The sequence below is a fragment of the Argopecten irradians genome, chromosome 1 (genome assembly GCF_041381155.1).
Source record: "Argopecten irradians isolate NY chromosome 1, Ai_NY, whole genome shotgun sequence".
NCBI classification, from domain to species: domain Eukaryota; kingdom Metazoa; phylum Mollusca; class Bivalvia; order Pectinida; family Pectinidae; genus Argopecten; species Argopecten irradians.
In genome coordinates, this window is record NC_091134.1 from 32,060,849 (window position 1) to 32,085,137 (window position 24,289).

General features: G+C 36.3%; 1 protein-coding gene across 1 annotated transcript in view; it reads left to right on the forward strand.

Moving 5' to 3' along the window:
- LOC138324407 (serine-rich adhesin for platelets-like) overlaps positions 1 to 24,289 on the forward strand; it is a 199,287-nt gene that overhangs the window by 37,460 nt on the left and 137,538 nt on the right. Inside the window, exons 3-5 of the mRNA XM_069269482.1 lie at positions 6,996 to 7,203; positions 9,208 to 9,304; positions 9,944 to 10,034. Coding sequence (XP_069125583.1) covers positions 6,996 to 7,203; positions 9,208 to 9,304; positions 9,944 to 10,034 — 396 coding nt within the window. The remainder of the gene's footprint in view (positions 1 to 6,995; positions 7,204 to 9,207; positions 9,305 to 9,943; positions 10,035 to 24,289) is intronic.

The following is a 24,289-nucleotide window of genomic DNA, read 5'->3' on the forward strand; positions in this document are numbered from 1 at the left end:
AATTAGTTGATGAAAATGAACTATTCCAATGTCATTCTACTACTGTAATTAGTTGATGAAAATGAACTATTCCAATGTCATTCTACTACTGTATTAAGCTAATGAAAACAGATCCAATGTCATTCTACTACTGTAATTAGTTGATGAAAATGAACTATTCCAATGTCATTCTACTACTGTAATTAGTTGATGAAAATGAACTATTCCAATGTCATTCTACTACTGTAATTAGTTGATGAAAATGAACTATTCCAATGTCATTCTACTACTGTAATTAGTTGATGAAAATGAACTATTCCAATGTCATTCTACTACTGTAATTAGTTGATGGAAATGAACTATTCCAATGTCATTCTACTACTGTAATTAGTTGATGAAAATGAACTATTCCAATGTCATTCTACTACTGTAATTAAGCTAATGAAAATGAAGATTCCAATGTCATTTACTACTGTAATTAGTTGATGAAAATGAACTATTCCAATGTCATTCTACTACTGTAATTAGTTGATGAAAATGAACTATTCCAATGTCATTCTACTACTGTAATTAGTTGATGAAAATGAACTATTCCAATGTCATTCTATTACCTTAATTATCTGATGGAAATGAACTATTCCAATGTCATTATATTACTGTAATTAGTTGATGGAAATGAACTATTCCAATGTCATTCTACTACTGTAATTAGCTGATGGAAATGAACTATTCCAATGTCATTCTACTACTGTAATTAGCTGATGGAAACAGTTCCAATGTCATTCTCTACTTATACTGTAAATTAGCTGATGGAAACTGTTCCAATGTCATTATATTACTGTAATTAGCTGATGGAAACTGTTCCAATGTCATTCAATTACTGTAATTAGCTGATGGAAACTGTTCCAATGTCATTCAATTACTGTAATTAGCTGATGGAAACTGTTCCAATGTCATTCAATTACTGTAATTAGCTGATGGAAACTGTTCCAATGTCATTCAATTACTGTAATTAGCTGATGGAAATGAACTATTCCAATGTCATTCAATTACTGTAATTAGCTGATGGAAACTGTTCCAATGTCATTCAATTACTGTAATTAGCTGATGGAAACTGTTCCAATGTCATTCAATTACTGTAATTTACTGATGGAAACTGTTCCGATGTGATTCTAGTCTATAATTAGCTCGCCTATTCGAAGAATAGGGGGAGCTTATGTTGTCACCCCGGTGTCGGCATCGGCGTCAGCGTTGGCTTCAGCGTTGGCGTCCCAGTTTTTGAGCAAGTTTCTGTTACGTCAATTGTTTAAGCTTAAGTCATCATAAATGTTTATGATTTTATTTTCCTAATGTGTATGGATGCTGAACGTGATAATACAACCAATTTGGGGCCCTTTAGGGGGTTTTTGAGTCTGTTAAATTTGTCATATTTCCATGTTAAAGTTTTTGAGCAAGTTTCTATTTTGTCAATTGTTTAAGCATAAGTCATCATAAATGTTTATGATTTTATTTTCCTAATTTGTATGGATGCTGAACGTGATAATACAACCAATTTGGGGCCCTTTAGGGGTTTTTGAGTCTGTTAATTTGTCATATTTCCATGTTTAAATAGTAAATACAGTCAAACCTCGATGATTCGAACTTTGATGAATCGAATTTCTCGCTGTATCGAACTTTTTGTCTGGTCCCGAATTTCTTCACTATATAACATTATTAACTAACCCATGTATGAATCAAAGTTTTATGAATCGAAGTTCTCGATGTATCGAACTTTTTTCATGGACCATTTGTTATAGAAACATAGGTAACTGACACTCGATGATTCGAATAAAAATATACCTGTACACATCAGGTGTTTGCCGATACCCCGCGGCATGCTGTCACACCTAGCTGTCTCGCTACGGCCCTTCGCTGGACAATAGGGATTATGACAGCTTGTGTTGCTAGCCTGATATCATCAAAATAATTAATACATATGTATCACTAATCAGGCCGATACCCGGTGCTTTATATTTACAAGCTGCGTTATTAAATTGTTAGTACGGCAAAGATACAGTTAGTCGTTTTTTATGTTCGCCGCCGCCATTGGTAGAGGTTTGTAGAATTTACGGAACGGTAAATAGCGAGCCACATTATTAGTAACTCATACTCAAAACTGTTACATTGCACAACTTTGGCATAAATACTGGAGCAAATCGATCATTCTAAATCGAAGTATTTTGTAGGAGTTGTAGCGCTTTCGGTTCCTCCTTACACCTTTTTAGTTTCGTTTTTACAACGTGTTTTCGTTTTTATATTCATTCCGTAATATTAACCATCGCTCAAATAGTCACCAAACTAACACTTGTACATGGGTTAGGCCTAGTACACGTAAGTCTTGTTTATAATATACGTATGTATTGCTAACGATAGCAATACATGTGATTAATTGCATACTTCGTTTTTATTTTGTTTTGCTTGTGGTAAATACAATGATTATAAAGTTTACGGAACGGAGACGACATGTACACAACTACCACAGTTGGTCATGGTAAAAAAAAAACATCGGTCTAATTTCAACCACGAATAATTCGAAGTCTCGATGTTTCGAAGTTTTTCTGACGGTCCCTTGAACTTCGATACATCGAGGTTTGACTGTACTTGAACATCAACTTCTTCTGAATAGGCGAGCTTTGCTGTTCTCCAACAGCTCTTGTTAGCTGATGGAAACTATTCAAATGTGACTAGTCTAAAAATGGTTGATGGAAATTATTCCAATGTGGTTCTAGTCTATAGATAGATGATGGAAACTATTCCAGTGTGATTCTAGGCTATAAATAGCTGATGGAAATTATTAAAGTGTGATTCTAGTTTATATATAGCTGATGGAATTTGAACTATTCCAGTGTAATTATAGTCTGTAAATAGCTGAAGGAAACTATTCCAGTGTGATTTTAGTCTATAAATAGCTGATGGAAACTATTCCAGCGTGATTAATTCTAGTCTATTAATAGCTGAAGGAAACTATTCCAGCGTGATTCTAGTCTATAAATAGCTGATGGAAACTATTTCAGTGTGACTTTCTATAAATAGCTGAAGGAACCTGTTCTATTGTAATTCTAGTCTATAAATAGCTGATGGAAACTGTTCTAATGTAATTCTAGTCTATAAATAGCTGATGGAAACTATTCCAATGTAATTCTATAGTCAATAAATAGCTCATGGAAACTGTTTCAATGTAGTCTAGCTAATCTATAAATAGCTGATGGAAACTTACAATTTAATCCATCTATATACAGCTGATGGAAACAATTCCAATGTAATTCGATCTGGTCTATAAATACCTGATGGAAACTACTCCAATGTCATTCTATTTCTGTTATTAGGTGACGGAAAACTATTCTAACGCAGTTCTAAGCTATAATTAGCTGATGGAAACTGTTCCAATGTCATTCAATTTCTGTAAATCATAATTCCTGGTGAAAAGCATTTCAATGACAGTCTAGTAATGTAATTAACTGGAGGAACTCTTTCATTATTTGAACGTTATTGTGTTCTAATGATCGCTAAGTTTCTACACCAAAACATAGGATTAACAGTAAGACACTTGCTCATGAGGTTGTTTGGGTAACCGAGGGAAAAAGATTTGCCAACTTGTATCTGTAGATCTGGATGGTTTCACTGTGAGATGCTAGCACAATAACACAGACTCATCGGTGGTCCCAATATATCACTGATACCATACTATACACTGCCAAACTACGTAAAAATATACCAAACTTTCTTACATATTAATTTGGTACTGATTGAGGATTTGAGGTTTTTGACATTAACAATAGAAAATCTTGAGAAGATGTGGGAGTAATTAGCAGTTAATTATATGTACTGGAGTGAGTTACGATGATATTACAGGAGATAATTGTCTGGACTATACAGAAACAGGTGCTCGGTGTGTATCCTACGTTGAATTCTTTAGCTGGAGAATGCCAAATGTTTGTTATTGCTGCAGCCAATGTTTAGTTGAGATGTATATATACAGACGTCTACGTAGGGAAATTGTGTGTAATTATATAACGTACCATTTTATACTGGTTGGTCATCACAAAGTTGTAACACTTCTTCTTGTATCCATATAACGATGAATTACAGTGGCGTTTTAAGGAAAGTGTCCTTCAGGAAACAGATGACAGGTTCAAGGGCAACTACTCCAAATAACGTAAGTTTTGTTTTCATGCATGACCTTGAGAAGTTCTTAGATGTATTTAAGACGTTCAGAAATATGTCTTATTGTTTGAGCATTGGTCAAAGGTTTAGGATTAGTTTTGTTGTTTTTAACAACCATTGTCATTTAAGGACAAGCCAGGTTTTTGAGGTAGAAGAAAACACCAAGAGTACCAGGAGAAAAATCGCTCACCTATATTGGTCACGGCCTTGCAATTGCAACCATGTGGGTTTCAAATTTGCAAGCCAGCTAGAGGTTATGGAAATCAGTTATTAGAGAAGATAATATTATTGTTATAGAAGTGCAGAACCAGTCTATTAAATGGTATACTGATCTAGGAAATATGTTCAAAACTGAGAGCGGGAGATAATTTATCAGGCTCAACTGTATGACAGAAATTGAAAATCTGACCTAGTAATGTTATTTCACACTCATCATTTGTTAAATGAATTATAAAAAAAAATGATCCTTGGATCCAGTGTACCAAAAAGACAATTTGTCAAGGTGGCTGTTATTTCAAAATATCAGCTAAAGACTTTAAACCTTTGTTTTCATGGAAATCATTGTTTTATTACCATCTCAATGGTAGAAACACTTTTGTAACTGTAAATGGGCTACAATGGCTATCTTGCTGCCTACATTATTTCAGGGTCATTGTCAAGGTCATCTTGCTTTTGTTTGGTTCCCTTGAAGTACTGTATGATTAAGCTTCATATCGAAGACTATTATACTCTTTATGTTCCTCGTAGACAACTCCTGGAATCATTGTTGTAGAACGTTTCTCCAACATTCCTTTAACAACTTGTTCTTGAACATATCTTGTAGAACGGAGTAATTTCTAGAATGCATTACTGGTGACAGATCATTTGACTCTTTAGAGTGTTTTGTTGTTGTGATAAATCTTGTCTTAAGTATGACTGGACAAAACTCCCATGTGTTTGGATTAACGCTGTCGATTTCAATACTTTCATAACTTTACCAACGAATTAATCATAATAGATTAACGAAGAATTGGCTAGACATCCACAATATTATGTAGGCTTGAAATCGTAGAGATTTGTTTGTTTGTTGATTTGATTAGAGTATATAATATAAAGTAATCATTACTAGTATATCGAGGGATTTCCAGTATTATGCTGACGTAATACGCTGTTCAAACCCATAAGCTGTGGTAATCCCTTTTATTAGTACGACTTTACTGGTCTGTTGGTTCAGATGTAAGTGGTCTAAAGCCCGATACAGTTAATTACCTTGTACACCTGTGAGTACAGGTAAGTATAACACAAAGTCAATCATGTATCAATTGTTTTTCACCTGGACACAGGTAGCTGCACCTAGATAGTACATCTTGTACATAAGGTCATAAGAGGACACGACTATTCAATAGGAACAAACATACAGCTTTAGAACTGTTTTAATGTGTTTTAAAGTTTTGTCATATACAGAACATACAGAGGATAATGTGTTTTCCTGTTTAAAGTGATGTAAATTCTACATCTAGGATGGATGTGTCTGTTTACTTTGTTATACAAGCGTAGCAGTATACCAGACAATAGGTGACAAGCTGGTTGCTCAATAAAGTCTTTGTCTAGATCTGGAGTTATCAGGGACCAGAGTTTGAATCCACCCTGGCAGTTATATTTTTACCTTTAGGTCTTCCGTCATAAATGATGATTAATTTGTTTAATTTGTGGAACATCATACAAAGCGTTCAAAGGGTGGTCAAACCTCTGTCTGATCATGCAATTTCTGTTCCGATATGACAACTTTTACTTCCATAAGGATACCTAAACCTTGACTGTGAGCTAGCTGAGCTGTCCAGACATACACTGGCCTGGATCAATATTGTTCTTCAGCGACCTGGTCATTCATGACATTACATCTGGCTAGTGTTTGAAGGGTCGTAGTTTGAACCCCGACCCTGGCTGTGCATTTTCTCTAGATCCTTTTACAATATCATGCTTCAACTGTAGGACATATTAGCCATTTTATAGCTAGTCTGTGCATGTAGAGATGAGACTGACCACAGATGATCATATGATATTTACAGGTGACCATTAGTGACCGTGGGTTAAATTAGCCAGTTTATAAACAGATAATTCAGTGTCCAGTACACTCCTCACTGTTGTGTAATGTTGTGATGAGAGTTGTCCAGTCAACCAAGCACTTGTAATAAACCTTAAATAAATATTACATCTGAAGCTCTTACAATAAACCTTAAATAAATATTACATTTAAAGCATTATCCTTCTAATTAGCACAGGGTCATCAGGTGTAATGGTAACAATTCAGGGGAGAAATATTTCATATTGAACTGTACATTATATTCCTCCACCATTGGTGTGATATACCTGGACTAAACACAAGTTACAGGAATAGATAGGTAGAGATAGTGCAAATTATATTACTGATTTTATTATCTTTGATAATATACTGTCTTAACCAATTTTGATTGCATTTTTTTTTTTTTTTTACCAAATTTTGAGAATCAAAAATTAAAGATTTCTCATTCTTTTTCGGCAAGTAAAATTAACTCTCTTTAGCATCAAAAGTCAGTGGAAACATGGTCAAAATATGAAAAAGTTTTTGAGTTAATGTTCTTGAATGTACATAAGTGAACAGTTTGGTTGGGACAAAAGAAACAATTGGAATTAGACAGAATCTTTGATTTTATTAGCTTGAGTCAATGAGGCAACAATATGATGGTGATTTAAAAGTAAATTAAAGTTATTAAAGGAATGCATTAAGCTTGCTAAACCGATGAATGTTTTAACGTACAAATTATTCTTTAGGTGTTCCTTTTCCTGTGTTTTAGTTGAGCTGTGAGGATGGGGCCGGGATAAGGGACATGCTATTCCATGCTGCCATGGACCATCGGATCAACAGCTACCGCCTCATTATGGAGTCCACCAGGGCTGTCCTGGGCTCCGAGGGCAGCTGTGGCTCCCCAGGACTGGACCGGACACTGGAGGACGTGTTCGAGGAGCTGATCCTGGGAGAGGAGATTGAGGAACTTCCAACAGGTAGGTATCATAGGTTGGGGGACATATATTAACTCATTCACCCCTGAAAAGTCATATTTGACTATTCCAGTCTTTGAATAGGAAGAGTCCAAATGTGTCTTTAGGGGTGAAAGAGTGTTTGAATAATACTTGGTTTGGTATGAATTTGTTTAATTGTTAACAGCTATAGGGTTATATTAGGATGTGTCGGGTTGAGGAGGTGTAGGAAAACCAGAGAAATAGGAGAAAAACCACCAACCTGTGATCAGGATAGGGCAATTACCCCACATGGGTTTTGAACTAGTGACCTATATGGGATTTCCTTGTGGTAATACTGTAGTTTCCAGAGTATAAGAAGTTTGTTCCTTTTCTTTTATACGATTTTTTCAGTTTTATATAAACTGCACCGGAGAACTAAGCTGCACTCATAATTTCCAGGCTTATTTTCCTGAAAATACAGTATGGTGGAAGACCTTAACCACTATTATTGAAAAAATACAGAAGGGTCAGAAATTCAATCCAACTCTCTATTTACCATTGTTATGGCATCAAGATAACCTACTAAGAGTTGTTGACAGAAAGGTCATTAATCTTTCCAATGTGGGTAGCAAGATAAGCTAGAGATCATAAAGAATGAGATTGAACCTGCACAGAAATAAAGGCCAATTTACTCATAAACTCTGTTAATTATCATTAAGCTAACACTGCTGTGGGGCGTTTCAGTTTTGGAGAGGCTGTGGAAGTGATTATCTACTCTTCCTCTTCCTTTGGGTTAAGCTTAAGGCCCACATTCTGTCGTTTCACATGTAAATACAGTCAAGGTCATAGGAGGACACTTGTCTGGTACGACCACCAATGGACAGAGGAAAAATTGTCTTTATAGCCAAGTGGGCTATATACACAGAGCATATTGTGTTAAAATGGACCATTTGGGACCTTCAGAAAGGGGTCTTATTAAGCAGGTGATCTTAACACAATGATGGTTGCTAAACCAGGCTTAATTGACTATATTAGGAAATGAACTCTGACTCTCTTTTTCTGTTAAAAACTATATAAAAGTTAGTAATTAAAGATGTTCTTGATAAGATATCTGTAACATAAATAAACCAATATGGGATAACCAAGATAACCTTCTATAGAACATTAACTATTGGATAAAAACACAGCAAAATCGAGTATAAAAACTATGAACATACCAAGCGTAAATATGCCATTTATCGTCAGCTATAACCTACATTAAGGAACTTAACTCAGAGTGTCGATGATAGAGCTCAGTTCAGAAGATGGGCACCAGATGTTGTTGGATACATTTACAAGAAATATAATTGAAATATATTTGATGGACATGGTGTAAACAGAAGATAAATCACACCAATATAGGCGCAAGTTCTGGACCAGATTGGGAGGAGGGCGTTACTATAATTAACCCCTCAATGCCTCTGGTAGGTTAATGGTTCCAGTAATTGATGGTAGCTGAGGGGGTGTTTGTTTCTATTTCAGACACATTGTTTACATTAGCCAATTTTTGACAATTGGCCACTGTACAGGTATTAAAGTACATGTATTCTTATATCTGGAGGACAGCCAGCTCTATAGGTTTGTAATAGTTATTTCCCCTTGGTAAAAAATTGTGTTGGTGGATGATAGGGTTATCTCCCCTCTGTCATCCACTTATCTTACATGGTGTTATTGTAAATGTTTGTAAATACACAACACATAAATAGTTTGTATCATTAAAGGTCACCGTGGGAAATATTTATTTATAACTTTGAAATGTATAGAAAGAAATGTTCAATTCTTCACATATTTTGTTAATCTCCACAGTCAAACATTGACTTATATCCACTCATGACTGTTGGTCTGTGGTTTTTCTCTGGCTACTCCAACATTTCTCCACCTAGGTCCTACAAATGGCATGTCCATTTATAACCCTGGTTGTTGATAGAATGTTCAATCTACAAATGATTTTAGAAGTCAATTTTAAAGATTAATGTAAGATTTAAATTGTTATTTTACATACAACAGATGGCCGCCTGGAACTTGTGCATGAACTCCTTACAACAGAGCGTCTGTATTGTGCACAGCTGAGAAGTGTACTGGATGTGTATGCAGAACCTCTACGGTAATTCCAGCAGTTACCTCCCTTTAATTGTATATATATATATATATATATATAATATATATATATATATATATATATATAGTATATACCAATGTTTTTTGTTTTTTTTCTACAATCTGCTTTTAAAGCAAACCCCTATGAAATGTATTTTATAGGCATATTAATTCCATGATTTTTGTGATTTGAAAATGAAAATAAAAGATAAACTCTGTTAGAAATATTTATGTATTGGGGCTGTTTTCAAGCAGTTTGTGTATTGAATTTGTTCTAAAAATGTCTGGAAAATATGTGTAGTTTTCTAACATTTTAGCAATATTTGAACCTGGTATACATACTGCCTTTAATCTCATCGCTACATGATTTCCTTGTTTATACCTTTAAGCAAATTTCTTCCTGTTTTATTTCTATTCCAAACTTACATTAAAACCTGAAGTTTTGTGAATTAGGTTGCAGGGTTATCTGTTATCTGAAGTACATGTATCCAAAAGATCATATTTTATACCCCATTTAAATTTTCAAATCCAAATGTTTGCGTGTTTTGTGCGATATTGTTTTTGATATAACAATTTCAAAACATGACCAGGTTATAATTGTTTTCCAAAATTGAGATAACCTTGACCTCTGTTTAATACTTCACAGGAAGTTTACCTCGATGACATCAGAGGACCACAGAATCCTGTTTATGGGAGTAGAACCGATTCTCTCAATCAGCGCTATGTTGATGTCCAAGGTAAAGACAGACAACTCTTGTTTTAGGTTTACAGTTACGGAAATTGTTAAAGTTTGATATTGTGAAAATAAGGCCTATATTTGACCAATAAACATTTACTGACAAAATACTATCACCTAACGTCGCGGCTCAGTAGCTACCGTGATAGGTGAGAGAGCCGCTACAGCAATCACACAATTGAAGTTTGTAATCTCGGCTATGATTGGTTGGGATAGCTCCATGGGCGTGGCTACGATACGAAGAACAATCTTTCACGATAAAAAGGATGATGCTTTTTAGATAACATCCATTCAAAAGAATGTAGTAAAGGGAGATAATTTGAAGAAATCTTAACCAGGTCAGACTTTTGAACAATCCTTAAATAATTTGTTAAAATCTTCAGTTAATTAACCTTGGCAGCTTTTTGATCACCTTGAAGGTCTATGACATCCACGTAAACGTATGGTAATGTAGTTCTTGAGGTCAAGGTGTGACTTGCCAGGCATCTTAGGTATATTACATATTTTCCATGGTCTGGTGGTCGGACTGGTCACCTCATGGTCAGTTGGCAGACTGATTGGTCTCAACGCATGTGGTATTCCCCTCTGGCAGGATATGGAAACTTTAGTACATTACTATTTTGAGACACACGCACAAACTTTTCTTAATTGATTTGATCGACTGTAAAATTTGTTGAAGTTTACCACAAACATATCTTGACAAGGTTCAATGCTTTCACAGTAACATATTATATAACGTACATAATGTATAAAGATATTAAAATTTGTATGGAAACATCGTAACTTCAGTATAACCAGTAAATAATTTTATTTGAATTATACTTAGCCAGTATGCTCAACCAAGATGTCCTTAATTAATTAGTCACATTATGTAATTATGATGTGGTAATAATTAAGATATAGTAGTGGCCTTACAGCAATTTTAGATAGCAGGCAATGAAAACTGACCCTTGATAGACTGATCTAGTCTGAAATCAAAAAGTTGATTTACACCAAGAAGGTTAATAATTCTATCAGTAAGCTAAACTCTTGTGATTTGTTCATTTCCTTTCTATCCAAACTTTTTAATTTTTCTTCTATCCCTTCTTCTGGTGTGTGGTAATCAAAAGCTCTTCTGACTGATCCAAAGTAGAATGCTTCATCAGCTGAGTGACAGAGACCGTATTTAACATTACATGTATGTCCAAATTAAACCAAGCCACTTCTTTTACATTTTGCTTAAACCTTTAGAAACTTGTTATCTGGAAAATGCTTTATTAACACATTTACCCCTGAAATTTCATAATAGAATGGTCCAGTCATTGATTTAGAAGAGTCTAAATGCGTCTTCAGGGGTTAATGAGTTAAATGTTAATGTTATATAAATGCTTAAAAGTTGTCTTGTTATTGAAAATTTAGCTGTTGGAATTTGACATTTTGTGTTGGATGGTTATTCTGTCATGTGGTCACTCAATCTGAGTGTTAGTTATATATCTCCCACCTACACATAGATCTCTCTCACCTGTATAAATTGGTTGTGGTCAGGTAGAGTTCACACCTGTAAATTATATTAATTGGATTCTGGAGATCAAGTGGTTATAGTGTTACCATGTGGTTCATCGGTCTTCCTGTCTTAAAACCTTAACTTAATTCATACCTGGATGTGATCAGGATGTATACTAGATACCAGTAGACATGTTTATTTAAGAAATTGCTAAAATTTCCCTACATTTTTCTTAGGTTTAATATACATCTAACCATTTGGTTGTTTTGAATTTATACCTGCAAAGGCATTGATTTTAATTTGTAATTTAAGGATACCTTGTTATCTGTCTGTAAATTCTCTGTAGGATTTAATTTTTTTAGCTCGCTACTAGTCATAGAGTTCTGCATGGAATGTAACCAAATTTGGCCACAAACATCCTTGGGGGAAGGGAACAGAACTTGTATAAATTTTGGCTCTGACCCCTGGGGGCAGGAGGCGGGGCCCAATAGGGGTAATAGAGGTAAATCCTTTAAATCGCTACTTGTCATAGAGCTCTGAATGGAATGTAACCAAATTTGGCCACAAACATCCTTTGGGGAAGGGGAACAGAACTTGTATAAATTTTGGCACAGGTCCCCTGGGGGCAGGAGGGGCGGGGCCCAATAGGGGAAATAGAAATGCTTCATTAACACATTTACCCCTGAAATTTCATAATAGAATGGTCCAGTCATTGATTTAGAAGAGTCTAAATTGCGTCTTCAGGGGTTAATGAGTTAAATGTTAATGTTATATAAATGCTTAAAAGTTGTCTTGTTATTGAAAATTTAGCTGTTGGAATTTGACATTTTGTGTTGGATGGTTATTCTGTCATGTGGTCACTCAATCTGAGTGTTAGTTATATATCTCCCACCTACACATAGATCTCTCTCACCTGTATAAATTGGTTGTGGTCAGGTAGAGTTCACACCTGTAAATTATATTAATTGGATTCTGGAGATCAAGTGGTTATAGTGTTACCATGTGGTTCATCGGTCTTCCTGTCTTAAAACCTTAACTTAATTCATACCTGGATGTGATCAGGATGTATACTAGATACCAGTAGACATGTTTATTTAAGAAATTGCTAAAATTTCCCTACATTTTTCTTAGGTTTAATATACATCTAACCATTTGGTTGTTTTGAATTTATACCTGCAAAGGCATTGATTTTAATTTGTAATTTAAGGATACCTTGTTATCTGTCTGTAAATTCTCTGTAGGATTTAATTTTTTTAGCTAACCTGGCCCGAAGGGCCGGTGAGCTTATGTCATGGAGCAGCGTCCGTCGTCCGTCCGTCCGTCCATCAACATTTCCTTTAAATCGCTACTAGTCATAGAGTTCTGCATGGAATGTAACCAAATTTGGTCACAAACATCCTTGGGGGAAGGGGAACAGAACTTGTATAAATTTTGGCTCTGACCCCTGGGGGCAGGAGGCGGGGCCCAATAGGGGTAATAGAGGTAAATCCTTTAAATCGCTACTTGTCATAGAGCTCTGAATGGAATGTAACCAAATTTGGCCACAAACATCCTTTGGGGAAGGGGAACAGAACTTGTATAAATTTTGGCTCTGGTCCCCCGGGGGCAGGAGGGGCGGGGCCCAATAGGGGTAATAGAGGTAAATCCTTTAAATCGCTACTAGTCATAGAGTTCTGAATGGAATGTAACCAAATTTGGCCACAAACATCCTTGGGGGAGGAGGGAACAGACCTTGTATAAATTTTGGCTCTGACCCCCCGGGGGCAGGAGGGGCGGGGCCCAATAGGGGAAATAGAGGTAAATCCTTTAAATCTCTACTTGTCCTAGAGCTCTGAATGGAATGTAACCAAATTTGGCCACAAGCATCCTTTGGGGAAGGGGAACAGAACTTGTATAAATTTTGGCTCTGACCCCCCGGGGGCAGGAGGGGCGGGGCCCAATAGGGGAAATAGAGGTAAATCCTTTAAATCGCTACTAGTCATAGAGTTCTGCATGGATTGTAACCAAATTTGGCCACAAACATCCTTGGGGGAAGGGGAACAGAACTTGTATAAATTTTGACTATGGCCCCCCGAGGGCAGGACGGTTGGGGCCCAATAGGGGAAATAGAGGTAAATCCTATAAATCACTTCTTGTCCTAGAGTTTTGCTTGGATTGTGACCAAATTTGGCCATAAGCATCCTTGAGGGAAGGGGAACAGAACTTGTATAAATTTTGGCTCTGACCCCCTGGGGGCAGGAGGGGTGGGGCCCAATAGGGGATTTAGAGGTTAATATTAAAATTCCTTCAGAAAAGAAACAATGAACCTGTATTCAGAACATTACTTGGCATTACAAACCAGGTGAGCGATACAGACCCTCTGGGCCTCTTGTCTCTTGTTGATATATCTAAATCTTTAATATACCTGTTTACATTATTGAGGTGTTTTCAACAATCAAATATTTCCTGTGTATGCTAAGCTTTGTCAAATATCCTTGGCTAAAAGGTTTATGCAGTAAAATAGTCTATTAGCAAACACTTGCTAAAGGACTTAAATTTCAAGGTCAAATTTGTTGTTGATAACCTTTGCGTCCTTGGCTGGCTAGGATATGTGGTCAGTGTGCTAAGGGTCCTTGTGGAGACTGGCCTGTCTAGTGCAGGATTTCCGGACAGTGCATGGTCAGTCTTGCTGGAGACATATGACCCTTTAATAATTTCCTTGCACTCCCTGTTTTCCAGGTCGTGTACAGTCAAGCATTAGCCTCATCCACACATTCTAATTAAAAGCATATTCATTGGCCATAAACCAGTAATCCTTCAAGTTACCATAGCAATAAGATGTGTTAAATAGCCAGCTAGAAATCACTCAACCGTGATATAGCGTGGACAGTCACTACAATGATGGAAAATTGTGAAATTCTAAAGAGAAAGATATAATCTGGAAATCCATTCACTTGTGGACATCTTTTATTGCCAAGTGTTTTCTCAAGCCTTTATTATAGGAATGTTTACCTTTCAAAGTGAACTTAAAGGAACCCCTGTGAGTTCATCAATATTTCACCCAAGTCAATTTTGTTTCCTTTTGACTATTTTTTGGAGTTTTTTTATAATGTATACAATTTTATAACTGGACAATGGAGATAACACGATGAAAGGTGTTTGTCCACACTGAATGGCTGAGTATAATTTGGTCTGTATCAGTATGTAAATAGAATGGCCTTAATCCATTCACTGTCATGTTGATGAATTTAAAATTAGCGGCTTCAGAAAAGTAGCTTTCATATATATATAGCTTTAGTATCTATGACTAAAGCAATAGCAATTTGGATGGTGTCATCAATGATGAAGAGAAGTCTGAAAAGAAAAAAATGTTTCAAAATCAGAACTTAATTTATTAAATCTTGCAAAAAATTGAAAGATAATTTCATAATTTTAAAAATTTGGTGAACTAGCATTGACAGCTTAATGTAGCTTAAATCAGGCATATGACCTGGACAGGGTCAGATTGAGTGCCCAATCATTGATAGTGTTTTCTCATGGATGACCAGACTAAGGCCAGGCTTTAAATCAACTTTCAATCAGGGCTATAGTGATTGTATCCCCAGTCTTTATATATAGTACGCCACCATACTCTCTGTTATTCCTTGACCACAAAAACTGGACATAGAATCTTCTATCACATTATTGAAATTGCTTTTCCTGGTCAAACGGCTATTTATAATGTACACTCACCTGACCAATAGGGATCAGTTGACCAATAATGAATTACCATCTGGTCACGGAGTCATCGAACCGAAATTGCATTAGATTTTTACTTGTTGACCAGAACAGGTGAATACAACGTTCAGGTAAGTGTCCAGTGAAAATATAATTTGGTGCATGTGTTGATACAAATACGTTTTTACATATGAAATGCGTGTACATATAGGATTGAATTTCCGAAGACACCAGCCATCTCTTGAGGAATATTTCGGAATATTTTTCACCTGAAGTCGTACCTGACAGGTGTATGTTAATGAAGAGCTACATGCCAAGAGACCCTACAATGATAGTTCAAGCTGTGATATTAATTTGACATTCTGAAATATGGAGCGTTAAGTACGATGAAGAAAGGTGTTCATGTCAAATCTAAACAAGTGTTAATGCAGCTATTTCAAAAGGTATGAAGTTGGAGAATTTCAGCGATTTTATCCTTCGAAGAAGGTCATATGACATTTCTGGATGGAATAACGGGTTCAATGTTTTCTATGTTAATTGAGTTTTGGATTTCAGAGGCAGATGTTTTTGAAGGTGACATTCTGAAGGTGACATTTTGGTTTGTCTTCAGACATTGGATAGCTTTTGTATAATTGCATTTACACAAATTCAAATATTCAAAAATGATGTCTATTAAAACCATGTTGGAATTACACAAATTCAAATATTCAAAAATGTTTTGTCTTAAAGTGGACAATTCACTCAAGTTTATTTTTTTACATAACCAAGAAGCAAAATATGGCATAAATGTATTGTTCTACATTTCTTATGAAACATTTAACACAAGATATTGACAAATTCCATGTCATTGTTAAGAATATTAATTGATACTGTTGTAATTACAAATCGTTGATTAACACGATTAAGCAGGTACAGTATGTTCTCTGTACCCATACCAGAGCCAAAATCATGCACGTTAAAAAAATGAACTACATAACCACTGAGAAGGTAATAAAATGATTTCTAGGCAAGACAATTTACCTTATAAGGTAAACCACTACTGTCAGAGCGATTTGAGCAGTTCTAGACAAAAGTTGCATTACTCTACGAGCAAGGGACAGGGTTCGGCATACAAGATGTTTGACCACAATGTGTAATGGCAGACATGCAGCGAGCTAGTTTGAAAGTTTAATTAACACGCATTTTACCACCATGGGCTTTTCTAGCATATCACAGCAAAGCCGACTTATCTAATTTCCATTAGAACTGGTTTTACCATTAAATTTTAATGTTCTATTAGATTGAATTGTCCCTTTAAGAAAATATATTGGAATACCAGTGTGTGAAAAATTGAATTTGTTTTTGGTTATAATTAGGACCAGTTTTTTGGTACATCGTCTGTCTATAACAATCAAATGCATTTTGAAATGTGGACTTATTTAAGGGTAGCTGCAGGTGATTATTTTGGACTGGACTTAAGTCTGTTTTAAATTATTTCCAATGTTGATATCTGTAATTATAGGATTTTGTTTAGTGGATTCTTACAACTTTCTCTCAAAGATTTGCTGAATCATCATACTTATGATAGTGTATCATTATGGATTTGTATAAATCCTTGAGTGTTTGAATTTTGGTCAGTTCAAATCCTGAATTGAAAAGTCTGGTTTTTAAATCTGATAATTTCTGGTAGAGAACAGTGTTATTGCAGGAGAGATTTTATCCCTGAAGAGCTTAAACTCTTGTTATGAGTGGAAGCAGATTTAAAATCAATGTTTTGCTTGCCCAAAGCTGTTCTTAAAATTTGGTTTAAACATTTTGTAAAATATAACCTGTCAATTCTTCTTGTTAATTGTGCCATATTTAGGGAGGTTCTACAGAGTTTTTTTATCAAAATGAAACAACTACAACTGACCCATAAGACTCACAAATCTGTTACCAATAGGTCCTTCAAATTGTTTTATGTAAAACGTCATAAATTTCAAATAATAAATGATAGGTGGCTTGAGGTTAATTCTGTAATTTGGTTAAATTTTGTTGTTTAAATTGTCCATAAGAGACCTTAAGCTGTAGGTTTTATTAAGCAGGTGGTCATTATACAAAGGTGGTCACAAAGACAAGTTTTACTGTATATTGAAGTGACAGATGGTGTGATTTAGTTATTGGTTTATTGCCGACATGACTCGTGATGGTGTAATGATGGCAGGCTGCCTTTGTATATGTTGGTCAGTGAGCTAGCCCTCAGCTACTACAGTACAAATAGTGCTGTGGTATATACATCATGTTAAGGTTACTAAGAGGTGCAAGGGCCGAAGAAAAAGGTGATGAAAGGAGCAATGGGAAAGAAATTTAGCCAGGACAGTGACCGTTGAGATGATCTTGTAAGAGATAGCCCCACCCCGATCTGTGGGTACTGGGGCGTACAAATTCCAGTCAAAGTTAGTGTATACAAATAAAGATTTCTGTATAGGTAATTGAGATGTACACCCTCCCCATCATTAGGTCTGTAACTAGATCCTCTTCCTACCCATATACAGTGAACCTAGATAGAGTTCTATCTATTGTCACCTTAGATAGAGATGTCTTCATATCTTGTGACCTAGCTGTCAGAATAATCAAAAGGAAATTTTCCTTCTGACCTGGTCGTTGACAGTAGTAAATTTGACCTTTAATTAAACCACTTCATGATGCAGAACGTAAACTGATGTCATCTTTTGTTAAATATTTTCTGGCCTGACTGGTATTACCCTAATAACAAATTACAACTTTTCTACCATCATAATTGGTTATTAAAAGATGTTTTTTTTCATTGGTCAGAGATGTAGTTTCTGTATAGGACTTCATTAGGTGTTTGAATTTGTCAAATTAAGGATGGCAAATTGCCTTAAATCACTCTGATGGTGTGGTGCTCCGTCAGAGGAGTCATCGAGAGTAACGTGTACAATACGTCCTTTTGTTACAGGCAATCTCATTGGGCGCCATCAAAGGTATTGCCTCACTGAGGAGCCTGGTGTGTTGGACGGGTAGAGGGAACGTTATTTAAATCTTTTACCTTATAGGTGATAGTTAGTCACAGGTAGAAATCACTGCAAGGTTGAGTTGTCAGCTTCGTCAATCGTCCAGGTAACAATTGTTATCGTATTTTTATGTGAATGGGCCGTGTGGATGCATGTTGCATTAACACCCAAAGTGTGAAAAATTTAAAGAGCATTGGTTATATAACAAATGAAAATTAAGCATAGTATTTTGAAATTCTAATTTTGTGTGATTGCATCACTGACAAGATTCTTTTTTTGAAAAAACCCACAAGAGTCTTGTTTAGGAGTTAAAGCTCTCGGTGTTGAAATATTTGTCATACTACGGACATTGACTGAGGAATCATGCAGTGCTTTATCAGTGGTGTTTAAGATACAAGTGATTTGTCATCAGGAAATAATTTTTTGCCCATAATACCAGGAAGGATTTATGTAAGATATTCAAAGGATTTATTCAAAACGTGTGTGGTGTTGAGTTTGTTGGTGTATTTCCTGATTGTCTGAGTCAAGGACTGAACGAAGAAATTTTGGGGTAAGTGATCAATATAAAGCTTAGGGCTCTCAAAGGAGGTATTGTAGCAGTTAAAATATACTCCATATTTTAGTGATTTATCTTAATCAGTTCTTAGGACAAATCAATTTTTGCCAAGTCTTTATAAAGGTATTTGTTTTTACAATCAGATCCTTATGATGTTTGAGTACGTGATTGTGACATCGTATAGCAAGGGAAAAAAATTACACATCCTTTGGACATCTGCTAGAGGGGCACAGGACTATAGAAATATGGCATCTAATTTATAATTCTGATAATTTAAATGATATTTTGATAAGTCTGTTGAAGTTTTAGTAGAGCAATAATTTATTTATTGCCTTTGAAGAAACCCTGTGAAATGTATGACTGTTCATGATGAAATAGCAATTACTGTGCAACATAGATATTATATTAGTAATACTATGTTACTATTCATCTTATTTAATCTGGCATTGTCTTGAAAATGGGCAAATTTATCATTGGATTATCTTTAAATGTGCTACTGTCAAGTTGGCATTCATACTTCCATAATTGCTAATTGAATTCAGTTCAATGCTTAAATTAAAGCACCAAAACAAGTGCATCTGCAGTTATTCAAAAGTCCCTTCAAGTAATAATAATAAGATCCACATTTTTGGAAAATTTTACATGGAAGTAGTCTTAGATTGGTAAGGTTAATGTTAAGAAAAGAAGCAGTTGATTTACAAAGTTCACAAATTAAAATGAAGCTCATAGAATCATATATTATTCAAAGCTGTGAAAGCACTTCCAAATTGTGTTTCAAGATTTGCATGAAAACCATTTCACTGGTAGCAGTCTAGTTTTTATTTGTGTTAATACACATTCATGCATTTTGTCCTGAAGAGTTTCTATAAGTAAATATTTAATTGCAAATTTATTAAAATATTTTTATGATTTTGTTTTGAGTGAAATCTGTTCCCTGTACTTTTATTGGGGTCAAAAGTGTGACATGTAGAACAAGCTAGATACCAAAACACCTATTAGGTACATCAGGTAAGTACAGGTACATTAGATAGAGCTTCCTGTCTGATTAGATATTTATTACCTTTCCTGTAATTAAGACAGTGTAAGTTCAAATTTAACTGGCACTTTTAACCCTTTCAAAATTTCTTAATGGATCAAAATGTATCTTATATGTCTTGTCTCAATATCATAACACCAAACTCTACATGTGATGTATACACCTCAAAGTTACAAAGTGAATGTTATACAAGATTCAATTCTACTGATTGTTCTGTCCTTATGGCTATCTCCACTGGTTGTCTTGTTCTTGTGGTTCACTATGACGACTGTCCTGTACATGTGGTTCTCTCATCTGGTTTCATGTACATGTGGTTCTCTCTACTGATTGTCCTGTGTATATGTCTCCCTCTACTGATTATCCTGTATATGTGATTCCCTCTACTGATTGTCCTGTGTATATGTCTCCCTCTACTGATTATCCTGTATATGTGATTCCCTCTACTGGTTTGCCTTGTCCTTATTGCTCCCTCTACTGGTTGTCCTGTGTATGTGGCTCCCTCTACTGGTTGTCCTGTGTATGTGGCTCCCTCTACTGGTTGCCTTGTCCTCATGACTCCCTCTACTGGTTGCCTTGTCCTCATGGCTCCCCCTAATGGTTGCCTTGTCCTCATTGCTCCCTCGTGGTTGCCTTAATATGTCCTGTGTATGTGGCTCCCTCTACTGGTTGCCTTGTCCTCATGGCTCCCTCTACTGGTTGCCTTGTCCTCATGGCTCCCTCTACTGGTTGCCTTGTCCTCATGGCTCCCTCTACTGGTTGCCTTGTCCTCATGGCTCCCTCTACTGGTTGCCTTGTCCTCATGACTCCCTCTACTGGTTGCCTTGTCCTTGTGGCTCCCTCTACTGGTTACCTTGTCCTTGTGGCTCCCTCTACTGGTTGCCATGTCCTCATGGCTCCCTCTACTGGTTGCCTTGTCATCATGACTCCCTCTACTGGTTGCCTTGTCCTCATGGCTCCCTCTACTGGTTGCCTTGTCCTCATGACTCCCTCTACTGGTTGCCTTGTCCTCATGGCTCCCTCTACTGGTTGCCTTGTCCTCATGACTCCCTCTACTGGTTGTCTTGTCCTCATGGCTCCCTCTACTGGTTGCCTTGTCCTCGTGGCTCCCTCTACTGGTTACCTTGTCCTTATGGCTCCCTCTACTGGTTGTCCTGTGTATGTGGCTCCCTCTACTGGTTGCCTTGTCCTTATGGCTCCCTCTACTGGTTGCCTTGTCCTTATGGCTCCCTCTACTGGTTGCCTTGTCCTTATGGCTCCCTCTACTGGTTACCTTGTCCTTATGGCTCCCTCTACTGGTTACCTTGTCCTTATGGCTCCCTCTACTGGTTGCCTTGTCCTTATGGCTCCCTCTTCTGGTTGTATTGTCCTTATTGCTCCCTCTACTGGTTGTCCTGTGTATGTGGCTCCCTCTAGTGGTTGTCTTGTCCTTATGGCTCCCTCTACTGGTTACCTTGTCCTTATGGCTCCCTCTACTGGTTGTTTTGTGTATGTGGCTCCCTCTAGTGGTTGTCTTGTCCTTATGGCTCCCTCTACTGGTTACCTCGTCCATATGGCTCCCTCTACTGGTTACCTTGTCCTTATGGCACCCTCTACTGGTTACCTTGTCCTTATGGCTCCCTCTACTGGTTGTCCTGTGTATGTGGCTCCCTCTACTGGTTGCCTTGTCCTCATGGCTCCCTCTACTGGTTACCTTGTCCTTATGGCTCTGCTCTACTGTTTGCCCTGCCCTTTACTGGTTGTCAAATGTAGGTGGTCCTGGTCTTCTGGTTGCCATGTCTATGTTACACCAAATCTAGTTTACCTCACAATATATTACTACATGATTATGTGATTATGAAACCCTGTAAATCCCATTTTGTGACTTCACAGAAGAATATGACTTTGTTCTGGGACAAAGTGACCAGAATAAAACAAATTTTCACTACATGCCATTCATAAATATTGACTGAATTGAAATAAACCTACATGCCTGTGCTTCATAGCTTGTTTCCATAGAATTGTACAGGATTGGCTGAACACATTTAGGCTGCAAAGCATTTCATTTATTGAATTCTTTTGTCTGGTTAGGTATTGACTGGGGCCATGTGTACTTCAATCATCTTATAAATCATACTATGTAATATTACAGGGGTGATTGACACAGATTCAGGAGAACAGGGATTTGGATCATAGTGCAGGATGTCTTCATTATGAGAAAGTGAATTGTGTACATTGTGTTTATTGCCTAGTGTATCTGGGGAGGTTCCCTGTATGTGTCTTGTGTATTGTGGAACCATAATACTTTAACCATTTTGTTGGTGAATGCTCAACCCTCCCATTTATAGAAAATGAGGAGGTGTTGAGGTTTTCTATTTATCTGAAAAAGTCATTATAGTTATTGCATGTACAGTTACCTGACAAGTCACTGGCATGTTGTATAAATGTAATAATATTTTTGAATTTAATGGGAAAGAATACAACTGAGATTGAACTAGTTACCTGGACATCCTACCATTCAAAACCATGACTAGTTCATGTATGACCCTTTGAAGATAGTTTTACACCTGTATGGTGTAATACTGGGATGGCTAAGTAATTAAGGTGTTCTGACATTAAACCACAATCCTTCACCAATTGAGTTTAAGTTCAGAACCCACAAGGGGCAGTTGTCCAGTATTGACCGCTTACATTGGGTCAGCAGCTTTTCTCCTGGTACTCCAGCTTTTATCCAACTCCTTAACCTTGCATGTCTTTAAATCACATTGGCTGTTTAGTAGACGTAAAACAAAAGAAATCAAACCTGTCCCGCCTCCTTTAATATCTAACGTATGTCCCCCTAAAGAAGATGACAAATTAATACCTTTTTGTTGAAATGTATTATAAAGGAAGCAAACAGTACATATATGATAGCAGGTTTTTGCATTTAGAATACCTACCTGTTAATGACCGTACCTGTCTGACAACAGACTTACTCTCTAATGTGGAGGAGGGATTCTTTAAAGAAAGGTCATTGTATGATTATATAACCTTGATGCTTGAAATTGATTACACCTGTCAATCCCATGGTTTTATTGGGCCACAGCATCTAGATTTTAATAATATCATTAAAAAACACAATCATATTCAGCCGTCACAGATTGCCATAGTCATTAAAAGAAAAGAGGGTGTTTCGACTACTAGAACTTTTCTATTGATGTGTATATTTGTACCTGATATTGAATTATCCGTAGTTTATTGTAGGAAGGTCTTGGTATGCATGTCTTAGTACAAGGAGTGTCATGAATGTTGACTGTAACCGGAGTTACTCTCAAAATTATGTCAAAGATTGAATTTGACTCATCGTTGACAAATCAGAAATAAATTGAATTTCTGTTTGTGTGTCAGTTGAAATGAGTCAATTAGCAGAGAAATTGCTCCGTATTCATTGGACGGGAGATGTTATTAAAACTTTTAAGAGAAGTATAAAATTTCATGGTACCGCCCTGTTCTGTTCCAGACAGAACAAACTGTTCTGGTAATTGGGACGTTTAGTCTATATTTGACATCTTGTATTGTCAGGCCGACAAAAACAAGTGTCATATTGTACAATGCTCAGTTAAGATCGGGATATGTATACTAGTAAGTATAGTAGTAATCCTGCCACGATAGATAAAGGGGAGATAACTTGGTGATACATTCTTCGGATAATTGTTACAGATCTATTGAGTAATGAATGTCTTTAACATAAATCTTTAGATAATATATCCTAATTAGCGAACTCTTGGTAATTGGTGATTTGTAAGAGTAGTTACATAAACATTGATACGCCATGACAGGACTAATAGATTGTGTGACAGCTATTTTACACTGACCTGATTTATAGGATAAAAATGTATGTGTCACCCGTGACTGTGGTACCATCGTTCATGTAACAAAAAGTATCATGATCTGATCAATGATAAGGAATAATTTGAAAATAATGAGAATGTTAACTAGGTACTTACTGAAATGACATAAATACTATAGCAATTAGCAAGTGTCTTTAAGATTAAGATTCACATTCATTGTTGTTATACCTTTACTTTTATCACATATACTATTCTATTGTAAAAAGAATCTTACATTTCAAATGTTTGCGTCATGATGAACTCACAATTTAGTAGCATTCAGCAGTACTTGGCAACTTTCGCTGATGTCCATAAACCAAATGCGGCACTCATCACTTTTGATAATGTTATTTGTACAGTGATATCTGGTGTTATAGTTACTCTAGTCAGTGATACTGTCTTAGTTTCTTTCAAGATTATTCTTTGATGTTTTAATGGCATTAAGATGATGTCACCATGCCTGGTTTAATTGCTTGGTGTTGCTAAGGGATTAGTTGTTGTTGCATTTGTTGATTGGTTGGTGTTGCTTTAGTTGCTATGGTAATATGTTATTGTTGCTATGGTGATATCTTGGTGTTACTATGGGGATATGTTGATGTTCGTAGTGATAAGGTAGCATTACTTAAAATGGTCATAGGATGGTGTTG